The sequence below is a fragment of the Phascolarctos cinereus genome, unplaced genomic scaffold (genome assembly GCF_003287225.1).
Source record: "Phascolarctos cinereus isolate Bilbo 61053 unplaced genomic scaffold, phaCin_HiC Scaffold_3;HRSCAF=262, whole genome shotgun sequence".
In the NCBI taxonomy this organism is placed as follows: domain Eukaryota; kingdom Metazoa; phylum Chordata; class Mammalia; order Diprotodontia; family Phascolarctidae; genus Phascolarctos; species Phascolarctos cinereus.
Genome location: NW_027555736.1, coordinates 118,880,185 through 118,907,840, shown reverse-complemented (window position 1 = coordinate 118,907,840; position 27,656 = coordinate 118,880,185). Strand labels below are relative to the sequence as shown.

At 41.0% G+C, this 27,656-nt stretch overlaps 1 protein-coding gene across 1 annotated transcript; it reads right to left on the bottom strand.

Annotated features, from left to right (window-relative positions):
• Positions 1-767: 767 nt before the first annotated feature.
• On the bottom strand, positions 768-25,627 carry ARPIN (actin related protein 2/3 complex inhibitor). The gene is made up of 6 exons (XM_020965202.2): positions 25,470-25,627; positions 20,767-20,842; positions 14,899-15,031; positions 7,569-7,775; positions 6,919-7,082; positions 768-3,350 (listed from the first exon to the last, which is right to left on the bottom strand). The coding sequence occupies exons 1-6, from the start codon at positions 25,559-25,561 to the stop codon at positions 3,342-3,344; spliced, it is 681 nt and encodes a 226-aa protein (XP_020820861.1). The 5' UTR covers positions 25,562-25,627; the 3' UTR covers positions 768-3,341.
• Positions 25,628-27,656: the final 2,029 nt, after the last annotated feature.

The window sequence follows — 27,656 nt, the reverse complement described above, 5'->3', positions numbered from 1 at the left end:
GCTGGGACTCAATTTTCCCACCAGCTTTTTTGTAATCCCTGGGAACCTATCACTGACCTTTACAACACCAAATAAATAGGGCGCCCCCACACTGATGCCCAGCGTCTGGGGGCATTTTTCTTCCTAGTCCAGTGTTCAAAGACCCATATCCCTGCCCTGCTCCAAATAAACTAGATGGTTGGACATGAGAAATAAATAATAGACCCTGGCTTTGTGCAGGGCCTGGAGTCAGGGGGAGCTGAGTTCAAATCTAGCCTCAGACCCTCACTAGCTGTATGACTCCAGGCAAGTGACTTCATCTCTGTTTGCCCCAGGTTCTTTATCTGTAAAATGGGGATAATAATAGCACCTACCTCACAGGGTTGTTGTAAGGATCCACTTGTGCTCAGCATGGTATCTGGCAAACAGTAGGTGCTATATAAATGTTAGCTATCATCATCATCATCATCATTATGAGGCATAAATAACATATCCTGTCTTCATTGGAGTAGACCCAGAGCTGGGGTGGGAGTCAAGAGGATTTGAGTTCAAAGCCAGCCTCCAATACTCACTAGTTATATGATCCTGGGAAAAATCACTTAACCTCTACTTACCTCAGTTTCCTTAGCCATAAAATGGGGACCATAATAGCACCATCCAGGATTGTTGTGAGGATAACACAAGATAATAACTATAGAGTACCTGGCACATAGTAAATATTACATAAATGCTATTATGTATTATTTGCTCCCATAAGTTTATCCACAAAATAATCTTGTAAGTATAGCAGGCAGTGAAATGACTTATTGTTTAATCAGTAACAAAACCAGGGTGGTTATATATACAGCACTGGACTTAAGAGTACATAAGACCTATGTTCAAATGTCACCTCAACTAATAGCTAGCTGTATGACCTCAGACAAATCAGTTAAGCTCTCTGGGCCTCAGTTCCCTCATCTGTAAAAGGAGAGGGTTGACAGGTCTATGGCCCTCTGATCTTCATGCATGCTCAATTCTACCAGACTAGGCTGACTTGACATTAAAGTCAGAGCCTCAGTATGACACAGAGTTTATTTATACTCAAAGCCATAATCCCCAGAATCAAGCCTCCTCAAAGACAGGTGGGAATATGTAACTTCCATAATGTGAAGATAGTTTCTAACCCTAACCGTAATGGTTTTTATAATTTTTTTCATCTATTGTGCACAAGTTTCATAAGAATTGAGAAAATGCATCTTCTTGCTTTTGGTATGAAATACTGCATATACTGTGGGACACAGAAAACTTGCTTTTGTTTGTTTACTTCTGTTTTCTTTCCTGACCTTTGTTACAAAGGATAGTTCTCTGGAAGGGATATATTCAGGAGGTAAGGTGACATAAAAACAACAGGTATCCGTCCCCCATCAATAAAAAACAAAATAAAAAAATTTAAATACACGTGATGAAACGTGCCTTTTAGGTAGTGGATAGGGCCCAGAGTGGTCCTGGAATCAGGAAGAAGACCTAAGCTCAAATCCAGCCTCAGACATTTACTAGCTGTGTGATAATGGCCAAGTCACTTAATCTCTGTTTGCCTCAGTTCTTTCAACTGTTAAATGAGGATATTAACAGCACCAACCTTGCAGAGTTGCTGGGAGGATCAAAGGCGATAATAATTGTAAAATGCTTAGCACAATGTCTGGCATATAGCAGGAGCTTTATAATGCTTATTGCCTTCCCCTTTGGAAGAAAATCATATAAAAGAGTTTAATCCATCAGTGGCACTATTTCAAGGATCCTGGAATGTGGAAAAATGGGGTTCCATCCTGGGCTATTGGATATTTTCTACTTGCCCATCTAATACTGAGCAGGAAATCTTCAGACAACTACATCATTTTTCAGAACTTTCTTTTCCTTCAGGACTTGTCTTTCTTAGTAACCCTAGCTCGTAACATAGTGCCTGGCATGTAGTAGGTGCTTAATAAATGCTTATTGACTGCCAGAACTGAGCTGTGAAGCAAAGGGCCAGTTACTACCCAACTTCATGTCCAGTCCAGTCTAGGGAAGGGCAATAGAGTCACTTCCAATCCCAAAGTTTATGTTTGTATCTCTCTACCTAGTGTAATACCTGGCACAGAGTAGATATTTAATAAATGTGTGCTGACTGATACTCTCAGCATGTTCTGGATAGAGGTTAAGTTATGGAGATGCCCAATGCCCCACCTGGGCCCTGCTCCTTTTTCAGGAAGAGTAGTTCAGATTCTGTTTTTCGTAGCATATTAACTGGCTAGTCAGCAACACCAACACTTAGAAATCACTTTCAATGAACAGAATCCTGAAACTAAGGAAGACTAGTACAGTTACTGGCACACAGCAAGCACTTAATAAATGCTTGTTGACTCAAACTGACTCGAACTAAGAATCACACACTTAAATCAGTGAATTGTTTTGTGTTCTCTTACCCCCAAATTTACTAATTAACAAAAACCATTGATAAAATTAGCTTGTGGTATAAAAGAGGCATAAATTTTACAAAAAAAACCCAAAACATTGTAGACTGGTAGGGTTAGTTCTAGAGCTATGGAACAATTAGATACATCAGCAGAGGTGGATAACTGCACCCCTTTGGCTCTTCCCTATCACTCACCAAATTAGTCCTGGCCAAATTCAAGGCATCTTGGAATCAGAAGATGGAGATTAAAATTGCCAGCTTCTGGGAGGGGACAATTACCGGAGGGATAAGGTAAAATTGGGGATGAAAGCTACAGTATAAATGGAAATACGGCTGCATTGACAATAGAGGTAAGAGGGGTATGGGGCTGTGGGAGACAGTATATGAATCTCTGCAAGGCCATAGAGAAGAGGAACACAGAGGAAGGAGAGAGGAACTGATATCCAATTTCAGTTTTTCAGGGACTCATGCAGGAAGTTAAAGCCAAAATGACCAATAGGGAATTCACCAACTTGTCCCCATGAGCCACTGTGTCTCAGCTGAGTGAATCACTTTTGTTTCCTCCAAGTGTAGTTAAAAATAATTCTAATTCATCTTGGAGGTATCTGGTCATTCCCCAAGATGACTCTTAGGCCACCTGAAGGAGGAAATGGTGACCATTCCCTGGACAAGAACTAAACTTGGGGAAACTCTAAGAAGAACGGGCCTTGAGCCACAATGAATGCACTTGCCCAACCTCAACAGGATTTTAGCAGAGGTGGGCCAGCCTGAAGCGTATTCCAACCACCTGCTAAAATGATGTGATGACATCTTCCCCTCCTACTGCCACTGTTCCGTAAGAAGCATCAAAGATGAAATTAGGGTGAAGGGATTCAAAAGAAGTTTCATGCTGATAGCAGCCACCAGAGAGATGCTCCACTTCCTGCTACTCTCAGTCATCCTAGAGAAACATTAAAAAAAAAAATAGGACAGTTATTAACAGAGCATTATCTGAAATGCTCAGACTGGTCAAGGATTAGACTGCAGCCCATCATCTCAGAAGATCAGCAAAAAGACTCAGAAGTCATTGATGAGAATTATTCAAGAGTCTTGGGACAAGCGGAGTATTAGGTGGATCAAACTATTGCCACAATCTCACCCACCACCTCCCCCTCAGGCCCAGGGGGAGAAGTCCAAGAACTCCAGGAATTGGAGCATCCCTTTCCCAAGGTCACTGGCCCTGCTTTCAGCCTGACCCCTGCAGCCACCAAGTGTTGACCAATTTCCTCCATTGGGCAGGGAAACCCAAGAACCCCAGGATACCACAGCCACCCACACCCCACTGGCTTTGGTTCTAGCCAACCCTCAACAGTCATCGTCCAAGGGAATAACCCTGGAGGAGATGCAACCTAAAAACCATCTCTGTAGGTGACTGCATTCCCTGCCTACTCAGCAACCGTGGTTGCCAAAAACCCAGAAGAAAAAGTTCTCTCCACCAAAGGGCACGGCATTACCAATCTACCCTGCTGCTGCTCCCTAAGGCCCACCATGCCTATCCATCAGACTTGAAGCTGAAATCTCCTAGATATACTGTCTTCTCCTATTAGAATGGGGGCTTCATGAGAACAGACACTGTCTTGCTTTTCTATATTAGAAAAATGCTTTGCACATAGTAATCGCCTAAGAAATGCTTGTTTATCCATTCATGCCGTGGAACATCTGGCCCTAGGAAGTGGCCCAGTGGTTCTCACCTTTTTAAAATCTGTAACTTGCTTACTTTTTAATAGTTTTATCAGCTGGTAAATTCTCAGTATGGAAACTGCCTCTATCAATTATAACATACTACCTTAGAAAGGTGAGAAATGACTTGCCCAAGGTCACATAGCCATTATGCCTCAGAAGCAAGCCCTGGACTCAGAGCTAACTGACTCCAGGGCTTCCTCTTCTAAACCAATTCATTAGGACAAAATACAGCAAATACCATCTAACCTGACTGCCATTACGAAAATAAATAATAATTTTGTGATTCATCTGCCTGGAAAAATAACCCACTGTTGTGGTTACTTTTCTTTAAATACTCAATTGAGAATTTTTTAAAAATATAAACTCAAATCATCAGTGAAAAATACACATAAAAAAAGAAAAGTCTGTGAATATGTCCTGCAGACCAATTAAAATTGGTCATTTCAATGAATATGAGGAATTCAAAGAAAGATGGAAGGAGTTGGTGGGAGGTTGACTGAATAAGTAAATAAAATTATCATACCCCATTTAAAATAAATGATAAAATGTCCTACTACCTTAGCCAGGTGAGAACACGTCAAAAACAAATAATCATAAGCTTCAGACTAAAGAAAGAAAAAAAATTCCTTGAGCAGCTAGTTGGTTTTTTTTAATTATTTTTATTTTCCAGATGAAGAAATTAAGGCTGAGAGGTAAAATGATTTGTTCAGAGTCACACAGGGACTAAGTTTCTAAGGGATGATTTAAACTCAGGCTTTCCTAACACTGAACCCAACACTCTACCTAATACACTACCTAGTTACCTCTAATGTATAATATGTATATTCACATATATACCAAAATACTTCATTAAGACGAGGATCTTAGAATTTATAAAGAATTTAGTGGTAGTAGGAGATGAGACTGGATTGAATCTGGGAAATGTTATGGTGCTTTCAAAGTTGATCAACTAGGGTTGCACAGAACTGTTTTCTGATTAGCTGAGGAAACTCGGTAATGCCCCATGGGGTTTATATAAAACCAGGTATCTAATTGAGAACCCTAGAAACTGGAATAGAAAGAAGAGAGTCTTCCACCTAAATCCTCAAGAAGGAATCAGTTAGAGGGGAGAAGCAGAGCTTTACAGCCTTAGTCTCTATCTGCTTTCTCCCCTTCCACAAAGGGACCTCATGAACTTCTTCCTGTCTTTCCACTGATGTCCCAATGGTGCCTCTGGATCAGCTGATGACAGAATCTGCTTCAGGAGGCAAGGACAAACCATATTCAAGACTGTCCAAAAAGCCCAATAGAAAAACTGTAACATATCCAATGTTACCACCCTGAAGTCAACAAGATTCAATTCAATTCAATAAACATTTATTAAGCACCAATTATGTGCCAGGCACTGTGCTAAGCACTAGAGATACAAAAAGGAGTTTATAATAGAATGGGGAAAACAACATGCAAACAAATATATCAAAGCAAGCTACATACAGGATAAATAGCAGTTAATTAACAGAGGGAAGGCACTAGAATTAAGGAGGGTTGGGAAAGACTCCGTGTAGGAGGTGGGATTTTAGTTGAGAGTTAAAGAATAATCTCTCACGTCCCTTCCAAATCCGAGCATTTGTGGTTCTGTGAAATATTTTGGTCAAAAAAAATTTTTTTTACTATTGATACTCATATAAATCCCAGCACCTAGCAGATTGCCTGACTTTCAGTTGGTGCCTCATAAATGCTTGCTGACTGACTGACTGATTAAACTACATGCAACAAAAACCGTTTTCAGGATTAAGGAATTATTTTTGTTGAAACACTTAAGGCTGAAAACTTTGCAGACCCACTTCCAACTCTGCAGCTTTGGGTAAGCTGGGGAGTGGAGGTAGGGAGAGGAGAGGGAGAAAAGAGGACAAATCAGGCGGCTTAGGGTAGCACCTGATGATTAAGGTTAACCATTTGGGTTTGCTTTATAAAAAGCTAATGCACTTACTAGCTGTGTGACCCTGGGCAAGTCACTTAACCCCAATTGCCTTTAAAAAAAAAAAGGAGGGGCAGCTAGGTGGCCTAGTGGATAGAGCACCAGTCCTGGAGTCAGGAGGACCTGAGTTCAAATCTGGCCTCAGACACATAATACTTCCTAGCTGTGTGACTCTGGGCAAGTCACGTAACCCCAATTGCCTCACACAAAAAACAAAAAACAAAAAACAAAGCTGATGCAGTGTCGTTCATCACATTATTCAATGAGTTTCATATAGTAGCAAGCCTGTGTGTGTGTGTGTGTGTGTGTGTGTGTGTGGTGTTTTTAAACAATGAGGAAAGTCTCTCCACCATTAAAGATCAACTACTGTTCTGAACCTTGTAGCCCAAAAGAATTGGTCAGGGTACTAAGGAGTTAAGGGACTTGTCCAGGGGTCACAAAGCCTGAGCCCAAGTCATTCTGAATCCAAGGACTTCCCTCTATTCACTCCTCAATACTGCCTCTCCTAGAGATGGATCACCACAAAGTGGTTAATTCCACTGTATGCTATAACCACAGTTCAAACTAAAAATTAGGAAAGTCCCTATTCACCAACCTCACTATACCTTGAAGAAATTAGAGGTGCTTTGTACGTTATAATATGACTAATAAATCAATGTTTGTTAAATTCAATTTGGATTCTGTCAGTTGCTAACTCTCTCCAAAACTGCACAGAAGAACTAACAAAGCTGGGATTTAAATGCACAACACTCTTCCTTGTCTCCACCCCCATCTCTCACCCTCAACTTTAAAACTCACCACAAGGGGTCAAGAAGCATTCCCAACTTACCCATTCATCATCCTCCGCCCCATCCCCTTGGCCTCGAACCTCTGACGCTGCTCCTTCTGAGGATTTCTGCGCCATGATATTGTCAGTCCACGATGCACCTGTCTGTCCATCACCAGCAAAATTACACTTGGTCACTGTTCCAGCCTCAAGTTTTGCTAAGGAGCCTAAAAAAAGAAAGGGTTAGAATAAATACTATCAACAGGGAGGAAAAAAAGATTCTTTTCTATTCATGACAGCTGGTTCCATTCTCAAAAAGTCAATCAAAATAGGGTTGTGCAAGCCCCCAAGCCCACAACTTACTACCATGGATATGTTCATCACGTAGATACCAACTTGGGTACTAGATGGTAGTTCTTAGATCCATGACAAAAATCCCATAATATCATGACACATATCACCCAAAAGAGCTTGTGAGAACCCACTGGGGACTAAGGGCTCTCAAAGGATTTGTCATAAAACTTAAAATGTCCCATGAAATGTCCACAGAAAAAGATCTGCTGGGCTTCTGTGAGTACTGAGGCAGGATGGGGTTGCCAAAGAGGTGAGGCCCATCAGAGCCCCTCCATTCACATAACCAAGATGTGGGGGAAGATGAGCAGTGAGAAAACTGGTAAGCCAAGGGGTCTTTGAGAAAGGAAATTACCACTCACTTATGAAAGGACTATCGCCCTGGGTTTTTAGACGAATTTCTGCACCCAGCTCTAGCTCAATCTTCTCCATCTCAGTCTCTGGAATCCAGAATGCCAGTGTCTGGTCCGGAGTGTGGCTTCCCGTCATCGCAAGCAGCTCTGGCTTTTCCACGAGCTCCTTCAATGCCGTGGGCGAGAGTCTGTCCGTGTCACCTTTGGCTTCCACCTCTGACCCCCAGACCAAACAAGATTCTGTTATCAACCTGGAACTCCCAGGCAAAGCAAGAACAAGAAGCCTGTGGAATCCAGGAGCAAACAGAAGCCCTTCCTGCTCACCTAATGATCTAGCCTGATCCTGCTTTCTGTTCGGAAGTCTTTCCAGGAGCAATCTGACAGTTTCTTCTTATTGTTAGGATCTTAAGACCCTCAAATTCCAGGGATTACATCTTGTCTGTTTTATCAGAAACTCTCAGCACTTAAGGAGAAAAGACCTACTCTGATATTGAATGTATTTTTATGAGGCAGCTGGACCCCAATAGCATGCAGGAGTAGGGTATAATGGTTAGAGAAACTGATTTGGAGTCAGGAAGATCCAACCCAGCCTCAGATACTTCCTAGCTGTGTGACCTGGCAAGGCACTTAATTTCTGTCTACCTTAGTGTTCTCATCTGTATAATGGGGATAATAATAGCACCCACTTCCCAAGGATGTTGTAAGGATCAAATGAAATAATATTTATAAAGTACTTTGCAGACCTTAAAGTGTTATATAAATGTGAGGAGGAGGAGGCAGCAGCTCGGTGACACAGTAGATAGACTGTCAGGCCTAAAATCAGGAAGACTCATCTTCCTGAGTTCAAATCCAGTCTCAGACACTAACTATATAACTCCTGTTTGCCACAGTTTCCTCATCTGTAAAATGAGCTGGAGAAAGAAATGGCAAAACATTCCAGTATCTAAGAAAAACCCAAATGGGTCACAAAGAGTAGAACAAGAATGAAAAATGACTGAATAACAGTGGTAACAGTAATAGGAGCAGCAGCAAGCAGTATATATTGGAGAGGGAAGATACTGGGGTCTAGGAGGGCCAGCAAAGCCGCTGGCACACTAATCCAGGTTTGACTAGAGTGAAAATGGAAAGAAAATGTAGGCAAGGTAAATATTTAAGCGGATGAAGTAGGGAAGACACCACGTTCTAGTCCCCCCACAAGTGCTCACTGAATACCAATTATGTACCCATTGTTATGCTAAAGACAACGGGGCTGTGGAAACAGTATATGATACAGTCTCTGCCCTCAAGAAGCTTATAATCTAGTGAAATAAAACTACTAACATGTGAACCAATGAAACTCTGTGGAGAGGTGGGGTGGGATGTGTGTGTGTGTTTGTGTGCGTGTGTGTGTGTGTATGTATACATATACCTAATATAAAAGACAAATGTATATATGTCTACACACACCCCCCAATAAAACAAAAGGAAACTACTATAATAGTAACAGTAGTAGCAGCAGCAGTAATGTTGGTAGAAATATCGATAGATAACTATAGATAGATATACATATACCTATTTATACATATGTATACATGCACATATACATACATATGTATACACACATACATACATATATAACAGCTCCCTTAAGAAGGTGAAACCTCAAAATCAATACATTGAAAGCTGGAAGGGACCTCAGTGACTATCTGGTTCAGTCCATGAGTAAAATCCACAAGAACTGGACCCAATTAAATACATACAAAAGAAATCCATGCTGGACGGGGCACAATTTTAAAAAGTCAGGGATCAATTGTCAAGATATTCTAAAGAAGGAACGATTCCAAAAGAGTTTGAAAAGATCACATTTAGTTCTATGACCCAATAAAAAGGTGACTAGAAAGAAATCCATGTCTCCTGACCCATATGGGCTTTATGAAAGCTTTCAGATAGGGTCAGCTAGGTGGTGCAGTGGATAGAGCTCTGGCCTTGGAGTCAGGAGGACCTGGAGTTCAAATCTGACCTCAGACACTTACTAGCTGTGTGAACCTGGGCAAGACACTTAACCCTGATTGCCTCACTAAAAAAGAAAAAAGGCTTTCAGAAGCACCTACACAAATACTGATAGCATTCCTCATGAAAACATGAGAAGGAAATAGGTAAGTTTTTACAGATGACTTTCCAATGCATACACATGTTCAAAGTCATACTGAAAGGTATAGGGAATACGCCTACTCTGTCCATTTTTTGTTACCAAAAAAACCATTTGAATGAGTAGAACAAAATAGAGCCTCAAACGCTCTCTTGAAAGGAAGTGTCTTCCACATGTGTTAATATCACACAGATTCTATGACAGAACTTTCAGTGATCTGCTGAGGATCACCATGAAGTGAGACATAAGACAGACATATGCCCAATAAAAGTATTAGCCAAAGTCATGGAATTAGATAGTCCTCATGGTGTACTGGAAAGAGCACTATACGAAGTCAGGAAAATACGAGTTCAAATCCTGCTTCTAACACTAACTAGCTGTGTTAGTGTGGGCAAACCTTCGTTTCCTCATCTACAAAATGGGAGTATTAAGATCCATAGTAAGTTGGAGGGATTTTGTGAAGATCACGTAACATAATATATGTAACATACTTTATAAGTTTTCAAGCACTATATAAAGGTCAGTTATTATTGTCATAAAGGAAGCTAAAAGATAAAGCCACTATTTGGGGCAAAGTTCTTCAGATGCTCCTTTTTGTATAAAATATTGTGTTCATCTGCAACAAAACCTAAATTTTCTAAATGAGGACCATATCTGCTTAAAAAAACCCCAGTGTAGCTTATCCATTTCTACCAGAAATAAAGTAGAGGAAAAATACAGATTGTCCAGATATACGACTTTCAGTTGGACTGGTAGCACACTGTTGGGCCCCCAGTCCCATGGGTACGTGCATCCTGGACAAGCACCACAGTCAGACAATGAGCTGGGCCCACCACTGAACAGGAGGAGGAGAACATCAGGCTGGAATGAATTTGGGAAATTATATCGTACTTTCAATTATTCCAAATGCCTCACTGACACAAAAGCCCATCCATCTAGTCAACATCATAATTCTTCTGGTGATGGGGCAGATGATGATGATGATGAGATATATATATATATATATATATATAGATGATCTAATGGATAGAGTAACAGGACTGGAGTCAAGAAAACCCGAGTTCAAATGCAACCTCAGACACTTCCTAGCTATGTATATTTACCAACATGACCCTGGGTAAGTCACTTAACCTCTGTTTGCCTCACTTTCCTCACTTGCAAAGTGGGGATAATGACAGCACCTACCTCCCAAGGTTGTTGTGAGGATCAAATGAGATATTTGTAAAGTGCTTACTTAGCACAGTGTCTAGTACACAGTAGGTGCTGTATAAATGTTAGTGATGATGATGACGATGATGTCAAAATGGCAGTGAATCATGGCATACCATAATCTCAGAAGAGTCTAAAACTGCAGGTGACCCTTAAGCCCATCAAACTGGCAAAGGCTGAAATATTCAAGACTGACAGGGCTATGGAAAAACAGGCATGCTAATTCACTGACAGTGGAGGCATGAATTGGTCTATTTCCAAAAGCAATATGAAATCACATAATAAAAATTACACAACTATTCCTGTCTTTCAACCCAGTTATTCATTAAGATGTTTCTACTCCAGGGAGGTCAAATGACAACAAGAAAAGACATTATCTTTATACAAGTTTCCAAAGAAGCCCTATTCATAAGAGCAAAAAGTTGGGGACAAACCGGGCACCCAGTGCCTAGAGAGTAAATGAATAAATTGTGGCATATGGATGAAATGGAGTATTCTTGGAATGACAAATATGAAGAATTCAGAGAAATGTGGGAACATTTCTATGAAATGATGCAGAAAGTAGATGCAAAGGACACTTCATACAGACTACAACTACGTAAATGAAGACGAACTCAAACAGCAACAGAATTCAGGCTACAACAATGCTCAGTGTTGTAGTACTTTGTATGAGTTAAAGGGCACAAGCATTTTTCTCTTTTAACAAATGGTCATTACAAAAGCAAACGGTAATTTACACCACTTAAAGTCACAATCCCTCCCTTGTGCTCTTCAGCTGAATTTTTGATGGGGCATACTTTGTTTTTGGTTTATTTGTCTTTCGGATTAAAACAAAGTTTATCAATTAATTTTTTTTTCACCTATCCTAAAGGCCAGTGGATAGATGTCTCGTAGGCTGCAGAATAGTATCAATGATGACTTTCAAGTGAAGAGTAGCATAAATGTATTCTCTGGGAAGTAGTAAAAGAGATGGTTTAGTCACATAGAAAAAGTGAGGGATAAGAGAGGGCGTATGTGCTATACTCATAACTCTGACGTGGCTAAAGAGTCAGAGGAGGATCTCCAGTGCATTGGGTAGGTCCTCCATGGAAAATTTACAGAAAGACATGGGCAAGAATCCCACAGGATAAGATGATGGGGTTGGGTCACAATCTGCACAATGGCGGGGAGTAATCATACTGACGAGCTCACAGAGCCATCAAAAGTCTAAGTAAGTGCTAAACTGTCTGTTGCACATTATGCCTGCCGTAGTTTAGACAAAGGTGACATCAAGGAAGACCTGGAGTAGTCAGGAAAGGTTTCCTGGATGAGACAGGACTGGATGTAGGCCATGAAGGATAGACAACATTTCACTAGGGGAATGGGAGCGAGAATGGTATCCAAGGCAAGGACAGATAATATGAATGAAAATCATGGAAACAGGAATTAGCATGATGTGTCTGTGAAAGGCCAGCCTCACTAAAGCTGACAGTGGAAGCTAAAAATACTTAGAAACATTGTAAAGTTGGATTGGTAGGGCAGGGACATGTTTCATTTTTATCTTCTTTTCAAAGCAACCTTGACATCTCTCTCCATTTGTTATTTACATTTATTAGTAAACTTTAACCCTAATATAGGATTGTGACTATACCTTAGCCTTTACAGAGTGGTAAATGAGCAAATGAGATGATAATTGTAAAGCACTTAGCACAGTGCCTGGCACATAGTAGGTCACCATCATTATTGCTATTATTACTAGGATACTCCATGAGTCAGGGACTAACTCTGGAATGAAGCCTAGTTTCTTGCTACCCAAACCTATGGCTAATCCAATGAGCCACACTCCCTATTCCCCTATTCTTATATCTGTTAGACAGTAAAATTAATCTAAATCGGTCTATATTTTTCTCATCTATGCAAATCCCATGGGAGATCAGGGTCAGGAGAACTAAAGATTGATTGGATGACCTACCCCATTCAGCTTCATCTTTGTAGAGGAGCAAGGATAGCAAAAAAGGTGAGAAGAAAATAAGCAGACCAGTTGTCATACTGTCAGACTCCATCATGTCTAACATCACATTAGATGTCTCTTGTATTGGCAGGTTATCCCTGCCTCAGAGATGAAAGCTCTAGATAATCCTGAGGGAAGAGAAGTGGTAAGGGGCAGCAAAAGGAGATGAATCCTCCTCCTCTTAAGTGATTGTCTCTGAGGGGCTTGGCTGGAACCCCTTCACAAATTAGACTGGTCCGCCACCTGACTGAATCAGCTTGCTCTTTTATTCATAGACCTTGAGGTGTTTCTGATTCTCTCAGCCAGTCACAATTATTTCCTGTGTGGCATCATCTAATTTTAATCCAATGATCAAAGCACTTTATTCCTCTCAAACTGATTAGGCAATTAAAAGTTAACACTTTTAATTGATTCAGTTAGACTGCCTGAGATTTCTTTTGTTGTTGTTGAGTCCTATCTGACTCTTCTTCACCCCATTTGGGGTTTTCTTAGCAAAGATACTTCAGTGGTTTGCCATTTCCTTCTTCAGCTCATTTTACAGATGAGGAAACTGGGGCAAACAGAGTTAAATGACAAGCCCAGAGTCACACAGCTGCTAAAAGTCTGAGGCCAGATTTAAACTCAGGAAGATGACTCTTCCTGACTTCAGGGCTGGCACTCTGTGCACTATGGTGCCACCTAGCTGCCCATATTAATTGGATTAATATAATCACCCCCTACCCTTACAACTGTATTTCTCCTTCCTCAAATAACTCATACACTTACACACACACACACACACACACACACACACTCACATAAACATTCTAAGGGAGAGATCTGTGATTTCATCACTGTATAAGATTCCTAGAAAACTTTTCACACCCACTGCAGGTCAGCATTGGTTCTGGAACTCATATGATCTTTGACAGTTGCTTGGGCCTCTTAGAGGTGAAATGATTGCCTCAGGGTTACACACAACCAGTCTATGTTTGAGAGAGACTTGAACCCAAGTCCTGACGACATGACTCTGAGGCTTGTTATTTATCCACTACAATGCCTCATATATATTTTTTTTTTTGGTGGGGGGGGCTAGGCAATGGGGTTAAGTGACTAGCCCAGGGTCACACAGCTAGTAATTGTCAAGTGTCTGAGGCTGGATTTTAACTCAAGTCCTCCTGACTCCAGGGTCAGTGCTCTATCCACTGTGCCACCTAGCTGTCCCCTAATGCCTCATATTTTGAGAAGAATGTGGAAAGGAAAAAACAAATGTGTTTCTCCCACTTAATTTTGTGTCTCCCTTCTTTTCCCCTGTGAAGAGTACTGACTGAAGACTTTTCTCTAAATGGAACTCATTTTTCCCCGGCCAACATGGATAAAGGGCTATATTACAGAATCAGCCAGTCTGTTTGATAGTGTCTAGAATAGAAAAAGAGGATAGGTAGTCAGTATTTTCTCCTCTCTGCACCCATCTATCAATGCTTCTCTTATTTATCAATTCGGACTTGGAGGATAAGATTGGCAGGTTAACCAATATGCCCCCAACCCTGCAGGGCCCCCCAACCAAGTTATATCTTAGGCTGCAAAAGCTTTCAGATGGTGTGTCTGACTTTTCAAGACTCGATTTGGGTCTTCTTGGAAAAGATAATGGAGCAATTAGCCATTTCTTTCTCCAATTCATTTTATAGTTGAGGAAACTGAGACAAACAAGGTTAAGTGACTTGCCCAAGGCCACACAGCTAGTAAGTGTCTGAGGTTAGAATTGAACTGACAAAGATGAATCTTCCTGACTAGAGGCCCGAAGCTCTATCCACTAAGCCCCAGTTTTTCAAGACTGATTTGATGCTAAAATGAAACTTCCAAGGTGTGAAGAAATCTAGAAGCAAGGGAAAAGAAAGACACGGCTGGCAGAAGGGATAATGATAAGGAAAGCCTGGGGGAAGGGGGTGTGTGAAGGGAAAGAGAGCTACAGAGAATAAGGCAGAAGAAATGTGGATGCTTAGACAGCCTGGAATTGTGCAAGAGATACCTACTATACGAGGACATGAGGAAGCCTGTGTTCACTTTCCTGGTGTTGCTGAAGTTTGGTTCTATCTCATTCCCCTCAGAGTCGAATTTGCGGTGATGGATGCGACTGGGTCTGATGTACAGCACATAGTAACGCTCCTAGAGTTAAGCAGAGAAAAAGTAAAACAGGCTTCCCTTCTTTGTCCTACCTGCTTCTGGGGATTGGCTTGCCCCATCAACATTTTCTGCCTTCTCTCTGTCCAATCAGTCTATTACAACTGCCCGCTCAGTGTTACATGCCACACCTAGTACCCAATTCTAATGATCAGAGCCAGGAGGAAACAGTCCATCGTGGCTCTGGAACTCTGACCCTATAAACTCTGATTCTCCTGCTGATATAATTCTGATAAGCAGGGTTAGACTGTATATGAACCAGAGCTGGAACTAAGCTGGGGTGACCAGGGCAATGCCCCAAATGGTGATACAGGAAGAGGGACTGTTTCCTCCCACCTGTGGAATACCTGCTATCAACAGGTCTCACTCCCTTGCCTGGCCCAGGATGCCACCCCCCACCCCAAGATCCCATTACTTTCACACACCTTCTCCTAGGGCTGCCTCCTGAAGTTTTATTTGCTGCCTAGCCACACTAGAATACTGAATACCAGCACAGAAACAGAGAGGAGAGTAATGCAAAAAAAATTTCACGCAAAGAAAAGCAACTTTTTTATTGTTGTTGGAACACAGAATTGGAAACAAAATGGATGCTTGTCTATTGGGGAATGGCTGGGAAAATGATGGCATACAAATGTAATAGAATATTATTGCACCATGAAAGAGACAGATTCACAGAAAACCTGAAAATTCTTATGAACTGATACAGGGTAAAGAGAACAGAATCAGAAGAACAATTTTGACAATGACTAGAACAATGTAAAGGAAAACAACTGATTAAAGCCACGACCAATCATGACTCCAGAAAACTGATGATGAAGCATGCTTGTGTTCTCTTAATAACAATAGCTAATATTTATATAGCGCTTACTACTTGCCAGGCACTGTGCTAAGTGCTTTACAATTACTATCATATGCAATCCGCACAACAGGATTAAATAGCTGAGATAGCTGCTATTATTAACCCTATTTTACAGATGAATGAGGTTAAGTAACTTGCCCAGGGTCACACAGCTATTTAGTGTCTGAGGCCACATTTGAACTCAGGTCTTCTTGACTCCAGGCTCAGTGCTCTACCCACTGTACCAGGTAATAGACTGGAGGCGTGGAATGGGACATCTATTTTTCAGAAAGTTAAAAAAAATTACCATGTCAAAGAGAAAATACTGCAAGCAGCCAGAAAGACACAATTTAAATATCATGGAATCACAGTCAGGATTACACAGGACCTTGCAGACATTAAAAGACCACAGGGAGTGGAATATGATATTCCATAAGGCAAAGGAGCTTGTATTACAACCAAGGATCAACTACCCAGAGAAAATGAGCATGATCTTTCAGGGGAGGAGGTAGATATTCAATGAAATAGGGGACTTCCAAACCTTCCTGATAAAAAGATCAAAGCTCAAAAGAAAATTTGATCTTCAAATACAAGAGACTCAAGAAAGACATAAAAAGGTAAACGGGACAGAAAGAAACAACATGTTATTAATAAGGGAAAACTGTTTACATTCCTACGAGGGAAGATGACACTTGTAACTCTTGAGAACTGTATTGTTACTACTCCATGTTAAAGGGGTATACATAAAGGGAGTGGGTATAAAGTGACTTAGATGTAATGATAAAAAAAATCTAATCAAGTGGGTTAAATGGATCTAAGTAGGTGGATTAATCTGATCTAACTAAGAAAATGTACTGAGAAAAAAGGAAAGGAGGAGACAGACAAGGGTAAATTACATTACAGGAAAAGGCATAAAAACCTGTTACAGCAGGGGGAAGGAAGGGAGGGAGATTAGCATTGTCTGAACCTTACTCTCATCAGATTTGGCTCAGGAAGGGAATAACATAATCAGTTAGGTATAGAAATCTAACTTGCCACATAGGCAGATAGAGGGAAAAGAGGAAAGAAAAGGGAGGGAGGATAGAAGGGAGGGAAGAAGGAGTAAGGGTAAAGGGGAAGAAAAGGGAGAGGGCTAACAGAAGGGAGACGGGACTGAGGGAGGCAGTGGTCAAAAGAAAAACACTAGCGAGGAGGGAAAAGGAAAAAGGAAAAAGAAAAGCATACACAAGGGGAGAGGGGGAAGGATAGAGAGAAAGACACAGGCAGTAATCATAACTCTGAATGTGATATATGAATGTAACGGAATACTATTGTGCTATAAGAAATGATGAACAGGCAGATTTCAGAAAAACCTGAAAAGATTTGTATGGTCTGATGCTGAGTGAAGTGAGCAGAACCAGGAGAATGTTATATACAGTAACAGCGACCTTGTACGAAGACTAATATTGATAGACTTAATCCTTCTCAGCAGTACAAGGATCTAAGACATCTCCAAAGGCCTCATAATGGAAAATGCTATCCACATCTAAAGAAAGAACTATGGAGTTTGAATGCAGATCGAAGCATACTATTTGCTAATTTTTTTCTTCTGTTGTGTTTTGTTTCCTCTTTCTGGTAGTTCCTCTTATTGATTCAATTTTTTACTTACAACACCACTAATGTAAAAATATGTTTAATAGGAATGTATATGTATAGCCTATATCAGATTGCCTGCTGTGTTGGGGAGTAGGTGAAGGGGGGGGGAATTTTTAAACTCAAAAGCTTATGGAAGTGATAAATCAAAATAAATTAATTAAAATTTTAAAAAAAGAAAAAAAGAAAATGGAAGTAATGACACTTATACTACCTACCTCAAAGTGCAGTTGGGAGGAAAGAGCTTTGCAAATTGTCAAACATTACAGAATGCAAGGTTAATGTGTAATACCCTCAGCTGACACCCAAAGTACCATTATTACAGTTACAGGGAATAGCACAAGGAAAAAAGATATATGACATGTGTGGGTTTCTAGAAAAGGGCTTACCAGATTCATCAATGACAATAAACATCCCTGCAGTTTATAGGAGGACCTTAGATATTATCTAATCTATCTTCATTCATTTGAGAAATTAGGAAATTGAAGCCCAGAGTGGTGACTTGATTTGCCTAGTATCATACAGCTAATTAGCACACCTAGGTGCTACCCCTGGAGCTGCCACTCATAATGATGCTAGCCCCAAGCTGAAGACCTTGGGAGGCACCTATCACAGGATGCCTTCCCCGTTAGTCATTTCTGTGTCCTTTGAGCTATTGAACTGTAAGCCTGACACATATCAGACAATAAATAAACTTCTTTTTAAGTGAATGAAAACTGAAAAATTATCAAATTAGGTAGCCATAGAGTTATTTCTTACAATGTTTGTAAAGAGTCTGAAATAAAGAATCTTAACCCATTGCTGTATGAGGAATTTAACAGAGAAGTGACTAGTACTAAGCACCCACTGTGAAAGAGTAGAGAATGAGAAACTCCTTACGGAGTTTTGGCAAATCATCAGAATACAAGCTCATTAAAAAGATGGGTAGGAGAAAGCCCATTCTCTTTCAAGTTTAGGGCTGGTCAGAGTCTCCTTTTATCAAACACTGATCCCTTCTTTTTTATTACTAATGTGTTCATCACTAAGGCCCTGAGACATGACAACAGAAAATTACATCCGTCAATGGATAACAGGAAATGATGACAGACTTATTAGAAGGGATGTTTACTATAATGCCAAAAGGATCTGTGATTTACTTTTTCCACCAACTTTGATCATAACCTTTCTGCAGCATGCTATATAGTCTTTGAGGATTAGTATGACCCCAAAACTAAGAAACCTGCTATCAAGGTGCAAATAAGTTTCTCTGAACTTTGTCGGTCCTCAGACAACAGATCTATGCAGCTATAGTAAAGATGTACTACTCTGATGCCTTTTTGTAGGTGGAGGTAACCCTACTACTGCTTAAATGAACTTGCCTCAGGTGTCAAAATTCCTAGTTACTGCTCTGATCTGACTTCAGTTTCATACATCACTTGCCCCCCAGACCAGTACTTGGTGTATGTGGGCTCACTAGCCTATCACAAACCAATTAAAATATTACATATTACAATGATAACAAAAGAAAAGAAATCCCAAGGCCAAACACAGAAGGAATGACAGCCTCAAAACCACACTGAGCCATTCAGTCTCAAATGAACTCTTTACAAGCTCTCAATCAATTGCCTCATCAAATAGTCTATCAGAGCCAAGCAATCTCTGTTATACCTGGCCTGTATCACAAAAAAATGGCCTACTGATACATCCCAAATGACTTATAAACCAGGAATCATCTACTTTCCAGTACCTTTATTTATATTTAATTTTCATTTATTAAGTATTTAATTTAATATTTATACTGAGATATTTATGGTTACTTAAGTTACTTAGTTTAGGTAACCTTATATACCCTAGGATAAATTGGCATATATGTGTGTCTGTGTATATAAATGTGTGTATATATGTGTGTGTGTGTGTGTGTGTTTGTATGTATTTATACATACACATATATCAAATTTTATAGTATATAATATATAAACACATCATTATATATCATATAATACCATAATTATATATGATCACATTATAATATATAATTATACAGAGAGAGAATCAGTTATAATTTTTATCTACTATGCTTGTTAGTTCCTTTGGGGATTTGCTGTGAACTTTTCCCTCCTCTTGTGTGTGTTGGTGATGATAGTATTCCTTTTATTTCTCCCTTGCAATTGCTTAAAAGTCTCCATGGAAAATACAGATTTCTCTGTGTTAGGTAAAGTAGGGAAAACAGGTTAGTATGAAAAGGGACAAACTGAATGTCTGTCCTGGGCCTCATGCTCTGTGTGGGCCCTTTAAGGTGTTCTATCCTTCATTTGGGCCTGGAATCTCCTTTATAATGCCCTGGGGCTTCATATTGCTAGAAGTAATAATATAATTACTCCATGCAGAGACAGCTCGCTCCTTATCAACTACTAGGGTCCCAAAGTGTATTTTTTTTGTTTGTTTTTACTTTTTTTTGGCGAGGCAATCAGAGTTATGTGACTTGCCCAGGATCACACAGTTAAGGTCAAGTGTCTGAGGCCAATTTTGAACTCAGGTCCTCCTGACTACAAGGCTGGAGCTCTATCTACTGTGCCACCTAGCAGCCCCAAAGTGTTATTTTTTTGGAACACATTTTTATTGATATCTTTTGTTTTTATATCACCTCTTTCTAACTGCATCTCTCCTATTACCCTTTCCTAGAAAGCTGTCCTTTATAATAAAGAATGAGAAAAGTCTGATCTGGCTGTGCCTTGGCTTTGGAAACACCTGGGTTCAAATCCTGCCTTGGACACATTTTATATACATACATGTATACACATAAACATATATACACACATATATGTGCGTGTGTGAGAATGCATATATATAGCACCTGGAGTCAGGAAGCGCTGAGTTCAAATGGATTTTTAAATGATTTGAGATCCAGTCTCAGACACTTGATAGTCGTGTGACCCTGGGCAGGTAACTTAACTTCTATCTACCTCAGCTTCCTCAACTATAAAATGAGGATAGTCACAGCACCTACCTCACAGGATTGTTATGAGAGTAAAATAAGATGATATTTGCAAAGCATTTAGCACAATGCCTGACATACAGTTGGTGCTTAATAACTGCTTACTCCCCCTTCCCTAAATATCTCAATATAAATGTTGGCCCAATCAGCTGCTGCCCCCAAGTGGCATATTATGTGCTCATATGTGCCTCCCTCTCCACATGGCCTGAATCTCCCGAAGGCTTTTCCAGTTAATGTTGCACAGACTCCCCCCGCTCAAGAGTACAACATGCTCACCTTTTTGCCACTGGCATCTGAGATATTATGACGAGAGACGTCAACCAGTTCTCCCTCCAGAAGGATACCATTTCCCCTGGTAAAAAGAGGACAAGGTGAGATCAGCCTAGCTGTAAGTCTTTAAGAAGGAGCCATAAGATGAAGACTCTAAGTTACAAGCTATACCGACACAGAGCTGTGACCTATGTCATCCACGTCTACCCTTGTTACCCAGGGCCAAAGAAAAACTATACAGAATGAAAAACGTCCCTTCTATTTACCCAGTGCGCTCACTCTTCTAAGGATTTCAGAGGCAAAAGATATCAATAGCTGATATGTGTATTTTGCTTTAAAGCTTGAAAAAGATTTGATATGCATTATGCCATTAGACCATAAGGAAGGAGCGAAAAAAAGGTAGACAAGGCCTAGTTATCCACTTGTCCATTTGTACATCTCCAACAGGCAGCTGGTGATGGGGACTAGAGCTGAGGAGAGGGAAGAGGGCTCATGAAGATCTGGGAATCATCTTCATGTAGAACACACACACACACACACACACACACACACACACACAAGGGACAGAATGGTGGTAGAGCAAAGGGTTATTGTTGATTGTTTAGTCAGGTCCAACTTTCATGCCCCCATTTGGGGTTTTCTTGGCAAAGATACTGAAGTAGTTTGTCATTTCCTTTTCCAGCTCATTTTATAGAGGAGGAAACTGAGGCAAATAGGGTTAGGTGACTTGCCCAGGATCACACAGCAAATAAGTGTCTGAGGCCAGATTTGAACTTGGGAAGATGAGTCTTCCCAGTGCTCTATCCACTGTGCCACCTCAGTGCTCCAGAGGAGAAGGTAGAAAGCCCTAATTCTTAGGCTTTTAAGATAGAGAAAAGCTTGTTCCAGGGCTCAACCAATCTTGCTTGCCTGGTCACCACAGCAGTGCTTGGCATTTTGAGGAAAATGTTTCCCTCAAACTACAGAACTGTACTTCATTCTTTCCACTTACATTTCTTCTCAGTCATGCATATTTAAATTATACTAATGATGTAACATGAAAAGGCTGTGCTGCTGGATGGATGCCCAGAGTAATGTGAGCTCAGCCCTGACTTCACCTACAGTAGCTCCAGCATGGGTTTCCACTAAGTCCCATACTCCGAGGAAAGAGATATACAGCAGAGAGGTTATTGGCCACCAGGGTTTGGGCTCTTTCCCAGTTACCCAGGAAATAATCTAATCAGATACTGTGAATCTCCCCCAACTGAGTTTGTAGAAGGTGGCCTAGCCTCAACAATAGCTATTATTCCATCTATTATCTGTCCCAACTGTGGTGTCTACATGTACACAGGGGAAGGGTAATGACACACTCCATTAGGAACACACATCAAACGAGGTACATTAAAAGCTTCCACAGGGGCAGCTAGGTGGCATAGAGGATAGGGCACCCCCCCTAGAATCAGGAGGACCTGAGTTCAAATCCAGACTCAGATACTTACTAGCTGTATGACCCCTGGCAAGTCACTTAACCCTGATGTCTTTCCTCTGTCTTAAACTGACTTTTTCCTTCCTGGTCATAACCTCTACAAGCCTTTGCTTTTCTTTTATCTCCTAATGTTATGCCTTCTCAAGCTGAGAAGCAGCAGATTATGGCAAAGATTTGCTGCCTTTCTCCACAATCACCACCACTTTTTAAATTTTTTTTCCTTAAAAGATGAAAATTAATACACTCCCAAGTTTCAGGGCTAGCTCCTAGACCCACGACAAATTCATCAAGCCCCGGTTTAGTCAATGACTACGTTGTCTACATCCTCTCTAAGACTAAAACTTCTTGAGAAACAAACGTTCTCTAGTTTAACCATGTAACATGTAGGACCAAATTGCACAAACTCAGCACTCCATGCAAATCAAAAGACTACAATGTTAATACTGTTACAGTACTTTGTATCTTAGCAGCCATTAACAGGACATTCACTATCCCAGCAGGAAGCTGGCACAAGTTGGCAGAGGAGGTATGGTCTGCACTGGGGAAATATTAAGCAATTAATAGGGTGTTAGACTGAGAGTCAGGTGCCTTTTTGGAGCTCCCCTCCTAATTCTTGATGAGAGATGTACCACAAGTTATTTTGCTTCTCTGTAATTTGGCTTTCCCATCTGTCAAAGCAAAAAATAATTCAGACCCAGATTATAGGGGAGAGTTACCTAGTGCTGGATTGTTTTGTTATTTAAAATACTTAAATCAGCCTCCTCAGTGCCATAGTGATGCAAAGCAGAACAAAAACAGTTTGACTAGAGCTCATACCACTGCAGTGCTTATGAACTAGTGCCCTTTGATCAAAGCACAGGAATCACCCAAAACAGATACTGCAGGATCTTGATGCCAGAGGTATTTTGTTTCCATTAAGTTTTAAATAATCCCTCTGGGGTGCCAAACTTTCCATAAATCTCCCCTCTTTCTCACAAAGTCTAGTTAGAAGCAACAAGGGGACACAATGGGGAAGGAAGGCTTGTTCTGCATAAAAAATTCACACAAGGTCAAATTTGCTAAATTTGACTTGCATGGGGGGAAAAAAAGGCCTACAAGTGATGCAAGTTAAATTTCAAGTGCTTTAAAAAAAAACCTGAACTGTTAGTGACCAAAAGCTAGAAATCTACTTAATGTCAAAATAAGAGCAATTTAATGTAGTGTAGTTGGAAGAACTGTGTTCAAATCATACCAGAGACATTATCACTAGAGCCACCAGAGCTCTTACCACTATTAAAGGGCAATCACATGGGAAGATCAGAAAACTCAAATTTATCATGAATTAATAAATTTTCCTAATATAGTTATTCTATGGGTGCTAGCAAAATGCTAAGCTTAAATAGTATGTAAGCTCTGAGGGCAGGAATTGTTTTTCCTATTGTCTTGGATGCCCAGTGTAGTGATTTGATTTAGTTTTAGGTAATTTTCTGAGGCAATGAGAGGCCAATCAGTCAATCAACAAGCATTTAACCTTAATAAACTGGCCACCCAGTGGAAGCCAAAGGATACAAAGAAAAAGGAAAAGCAGTCTCTGCCCTCCAGGTACTTACACCCTAATGGGACAGACAGGTATACACAGTGTGGATGGAAGGTAGCCATAGGGGGTTGGACAGAGCCAGGGAGTCTAAGGCAGAGGTGAAGGTGCTCGCTCTCCTGAGGACTCCAGGCACTTCAAAGGCACAAGAGAGCCCATAAGTTTCCTTTCTGAGGAAGAGAAAATAGGCCAGTGTGGTAAGATTGTAGCCAGCATGAAGAAGAGTACTGTGCAGCTTGCAGGCCAGGTTATAAAGAACTTTAGAAATACCAAACAGGAAACAATGGGGAGCCACTGGGGTTTATTGAGTAGAGCAGTAATATGGTCAGACCTATACTTTAGGAAAATCATTTGGTAACTCTATGGAAAAAGACATATGCATGTGATGTGAAACAGGGAGACCCATCAGGAGGCTATTACAAAAGACTAGGGGAGAGAAGATGAGAGCCTGGACTTAGGTTTCCAATCTGGAAAATGGGAAGCCAGTGGAATCCTCCAACTAATAGGGAAGAAGTTCAGGAGAGGGGTAGGTTTTGGCAAGCAAATAAAGAATTTGGTTTTGGACACACTGAGCTTGGTTCTGTGGTTATTAAGCTGTAGGACTTGACCCCAGAGCTTTCCAACTCTGGCCTGCTTTCTATTGTGGAAGCCAGAGTTCCTCAGACCTTAGGCACAGTAGGCACTTAATAAATGCTTTCAAAATGAATACTAAACATAGAAACAAAATAAGGTTACTGTCCATGGCAGCCTTGCCACTGTTCCATGTGACCCTGGCCCATTTACCGATCCTTTTTCGCTCCTCAGGGTTCTACTGGTACAAGAATGGTCCCATTAAAAAGTAAATTGTCTGAAGGGAGAGCACTGTGAACTATGGGGCAGTATTAAGACTGGAAAAGGAAAGAATTTGGGACTTGGTCTTTAGATATTTGGCATGAGTCTCCAGACTTCCACTGCCCTCCAAGAGTCAGTTTTGGGGCACTTAGATGGCAAAGTAGATAGAGCATTGGCCCTGGAATCAGGAGGACCTGAGGTCAACTCTCACTAGCAGTGTGACCTTGGGCAAGTCACTTAACCCCGATTGCCTCCCCCCAAAATAAAATAAAATAAGAGACAAATTTCTCATTAGCAACTTGGAGATACCTCACCACTCCACCGAAGCAGACTGAGGTGAGGACAGCCTCTGTACCTTAAAGGATTGTGTAAATGTGAATATTAGGGGGAACCGGAGCCCTCGAAGGGCTCAGTCGGAAGGAAGGACATGCACGGGACTCGAGCAGTGGCATCCCAAACTCCAGATGTTGCGCACACTTAAGTTAACCCAGGTAGATTACAGCACGCTTGGGAGTCCAGTCTTTAGCCAGGATGGATTTAACATTGCTTGGGCGCTTTAACCATTAAAAGTCATTTTTTTCCAAAGAAGGAAAGCAGTACAGCAAAGCTGAGGCACCCTCTGTCCCAATGCAATGACCTTGACCACTCCTCCCAAGCCCCCTTCTTCCCCACCCTCATTCAGCTGGGAGGAAAGGAGCCGAAGCCAAAGAGATAGAGAGGGGCAGCAGAGGCCCCGCCCCGTCCCAGTCTCCGGGCCAGGGAAAGACTCCGGGTGCAAAGATCCCGGAGAGCAACTGCCGGAGCCCCAAGCGCAGGACGGAGCCCAGACGGGAGCCCTACCGCTGGTACGCAGCCGGGTCCCAAGAGCCGGGCAGCCGAGTGCTGTGCACCGCCTTGTTCCGGAGAGCGCTGTCGTGATAGATGCGGCTCATCGGGATAGAGGATGGGATTTAGTTGGAATGATTTTGCAACTACTTCCTCCCTGGGATGGGACGATGGAATGCTTGAGGTGAGGGGTGATGAAGACGTAGGGACCTGCTGAAGGGTAGGTAAAAGCAGACAAGTCTCAACTTTCAGGACACACGGAGATCAAACTCCCGCCAGTTCAGCCCAGCCTAGTCCTCGAGGCCAGCTCTGAGAGATCACGGTCTATATCTTCCCTACGCCCCAAAACTCTTCTCCTCCCTGTTTCTACGGAATGGTATGGTCCAGGCCTTTCCTTTCCAAGATTTGGCTTTAAAGGAATAGAGCCCTTCCTAAGAGAACTGTGCAGTGTACCTTCTTCCCTGAAGGGGCGCAAAACTGAGCCCGGAATGGATTCTCTGACTATAACGAAAGAGAACACGGATTAGTGTGTATTTATAAGTAATAAATTAAACGAAGTAATAAAAAATCATGAATTAAGACCAGAAAACAACTCCATGCTTTCCTTTCTCCATGTTAGAAGACCACAGATCCCAGTTATGAATGAGTATATCTCAGAAGAGAGGACAGGGAGAGCTGATCTCAAAAGCACCAGAGCCCTAAGGTAGAGGATGATGGCTGTATCCCAAAAAAAGTTGTCACATGTTGCCTGCCATTGAACTCAGCTGCTTCTGAGCATATGGTATACTTTTTTTTTTAAGTTTTGTTAAAGAACCAGGAGAAACCATGCCATCTTCCTCAAATAGAAGGAAACCTGAATTGAATCACAAGGCAAAAGGCATGAGTTTCCCTGGCTCTGCCACTGACGATGTGACTATAGGTAAACTTCTTAATCTCTGGGCCTAGATTTTCTTATATGTAAAATTACAGAGTTGAACCTCTAAGGGCCCTTCCTGTGCTAAATCCTATCATTTCTCACTAACTGAGCTTGGGCAAGTCAAGTCACTTCACCTTCCACACCTAGAATTTCCTTCCTTTTAAAATGAGAGAGTTACATGGTTTTCCCCTTTTGTTCTGATTCTTCTTTTACAACATGACTAATGTGGAAATACGTTCAATATGATTATACATGTATAGCCTATATCAGATTGCATGCCATCCTGGGGGAGGCAGGAGGGGGAAATTTAGAACTCAAAATCTTATAACAGTGAATGTTGAAAACTAAAACAAAATTAACTAATTAATAAAAATAAAATGAGTGATTTAGACTAGATGCTATCTAAAGCATCTAAAGCAGCTCTGAAATCCCCTGATTCCAAGTATTGTTCTGCAGGGATGGAATTCTTAGCCTGGGGCTCTTGTCAAGCCTCTTAATCCTTTGGAAAAGGACACAAACTTCCTTCCTCAGTTTAGTCTACAAATATTTCAAAAGATTCATGATTTGATCAATGTGGGTACTCCCTCAATTCAATTAAATAGTCACTTCCTAAATCTCTTAATTCACCCAAATCACAACCTTCTACTTGCCTTAGTAGAATTTCAGGCATTGCTATGGCCAAAAATAATTGCCACCTACTTTAACTCTGGTCCTTGAATAACTAACACACCGATGCCAAGTCTTTCCCCCCAAAGTTTTAAGGTCTGGCTTCAACTTGGAGAACCCAGGTTCACCTTTACACCAAGATAGGCACTGGAGGACTTTAGTGGGGGAAATTAAGGTTACAGATGAAGAAACACAGAGTTCCACACAGTGAGTAGAATCAGGACCAAATACCAGTTTATCCTAAATATACTAGATATATACAGCCTCCCACAAATTGTATTTCCTTCTACTTGTAGAGGTAATAAAATTTGAATGTGTGTGCATCACATGTAAAAGTTGTAAAATAAAGCCAAATTGAGGTACACAAAAAAAAAAGAGAGAAAAGAGAAAAAATGTGTCCTCTGGCTTTATCCCATCTAGAGTGTCTTATTCCTTACCATTTCTCCTTATTTACAATCTAGTAGGCAGGCAGGTAGCATCAGAAAGTGATTTTGATAGTGTCAATTAAGTATTATTGGCTATTTTTCCATATTAGGATCCCACCTTTTCCTGACATAAAAATAACACATTCTACTTTTTAAAAATCTGTAGATTTCAGTAAAGGGGAAGAGGAACAGATG

Coding starts and splice junctions, on each gene's coding strand:
- ARPIN (XM_020965202.2), bottom strand. CDS start 25,561: ATGAGCCGCATCTATCACGACAGCGCTCTCCGGAACAAGGCGGTGCAC. Junction 20,843..25,469: donor GACCCGGCTGCGTACCAGCG/GTAGGGCTCCCG, acceptor TCTTTTTACCAG/GGGAAATGGTATCCTTCTGG. Junction 15,032..20,766: donor CAGATGCCAGTGGCAAAAAG/GTGAGCATGTTG, acceptor GCTTAACTCTAG/GAGCGTTACTATGTGCTGTA.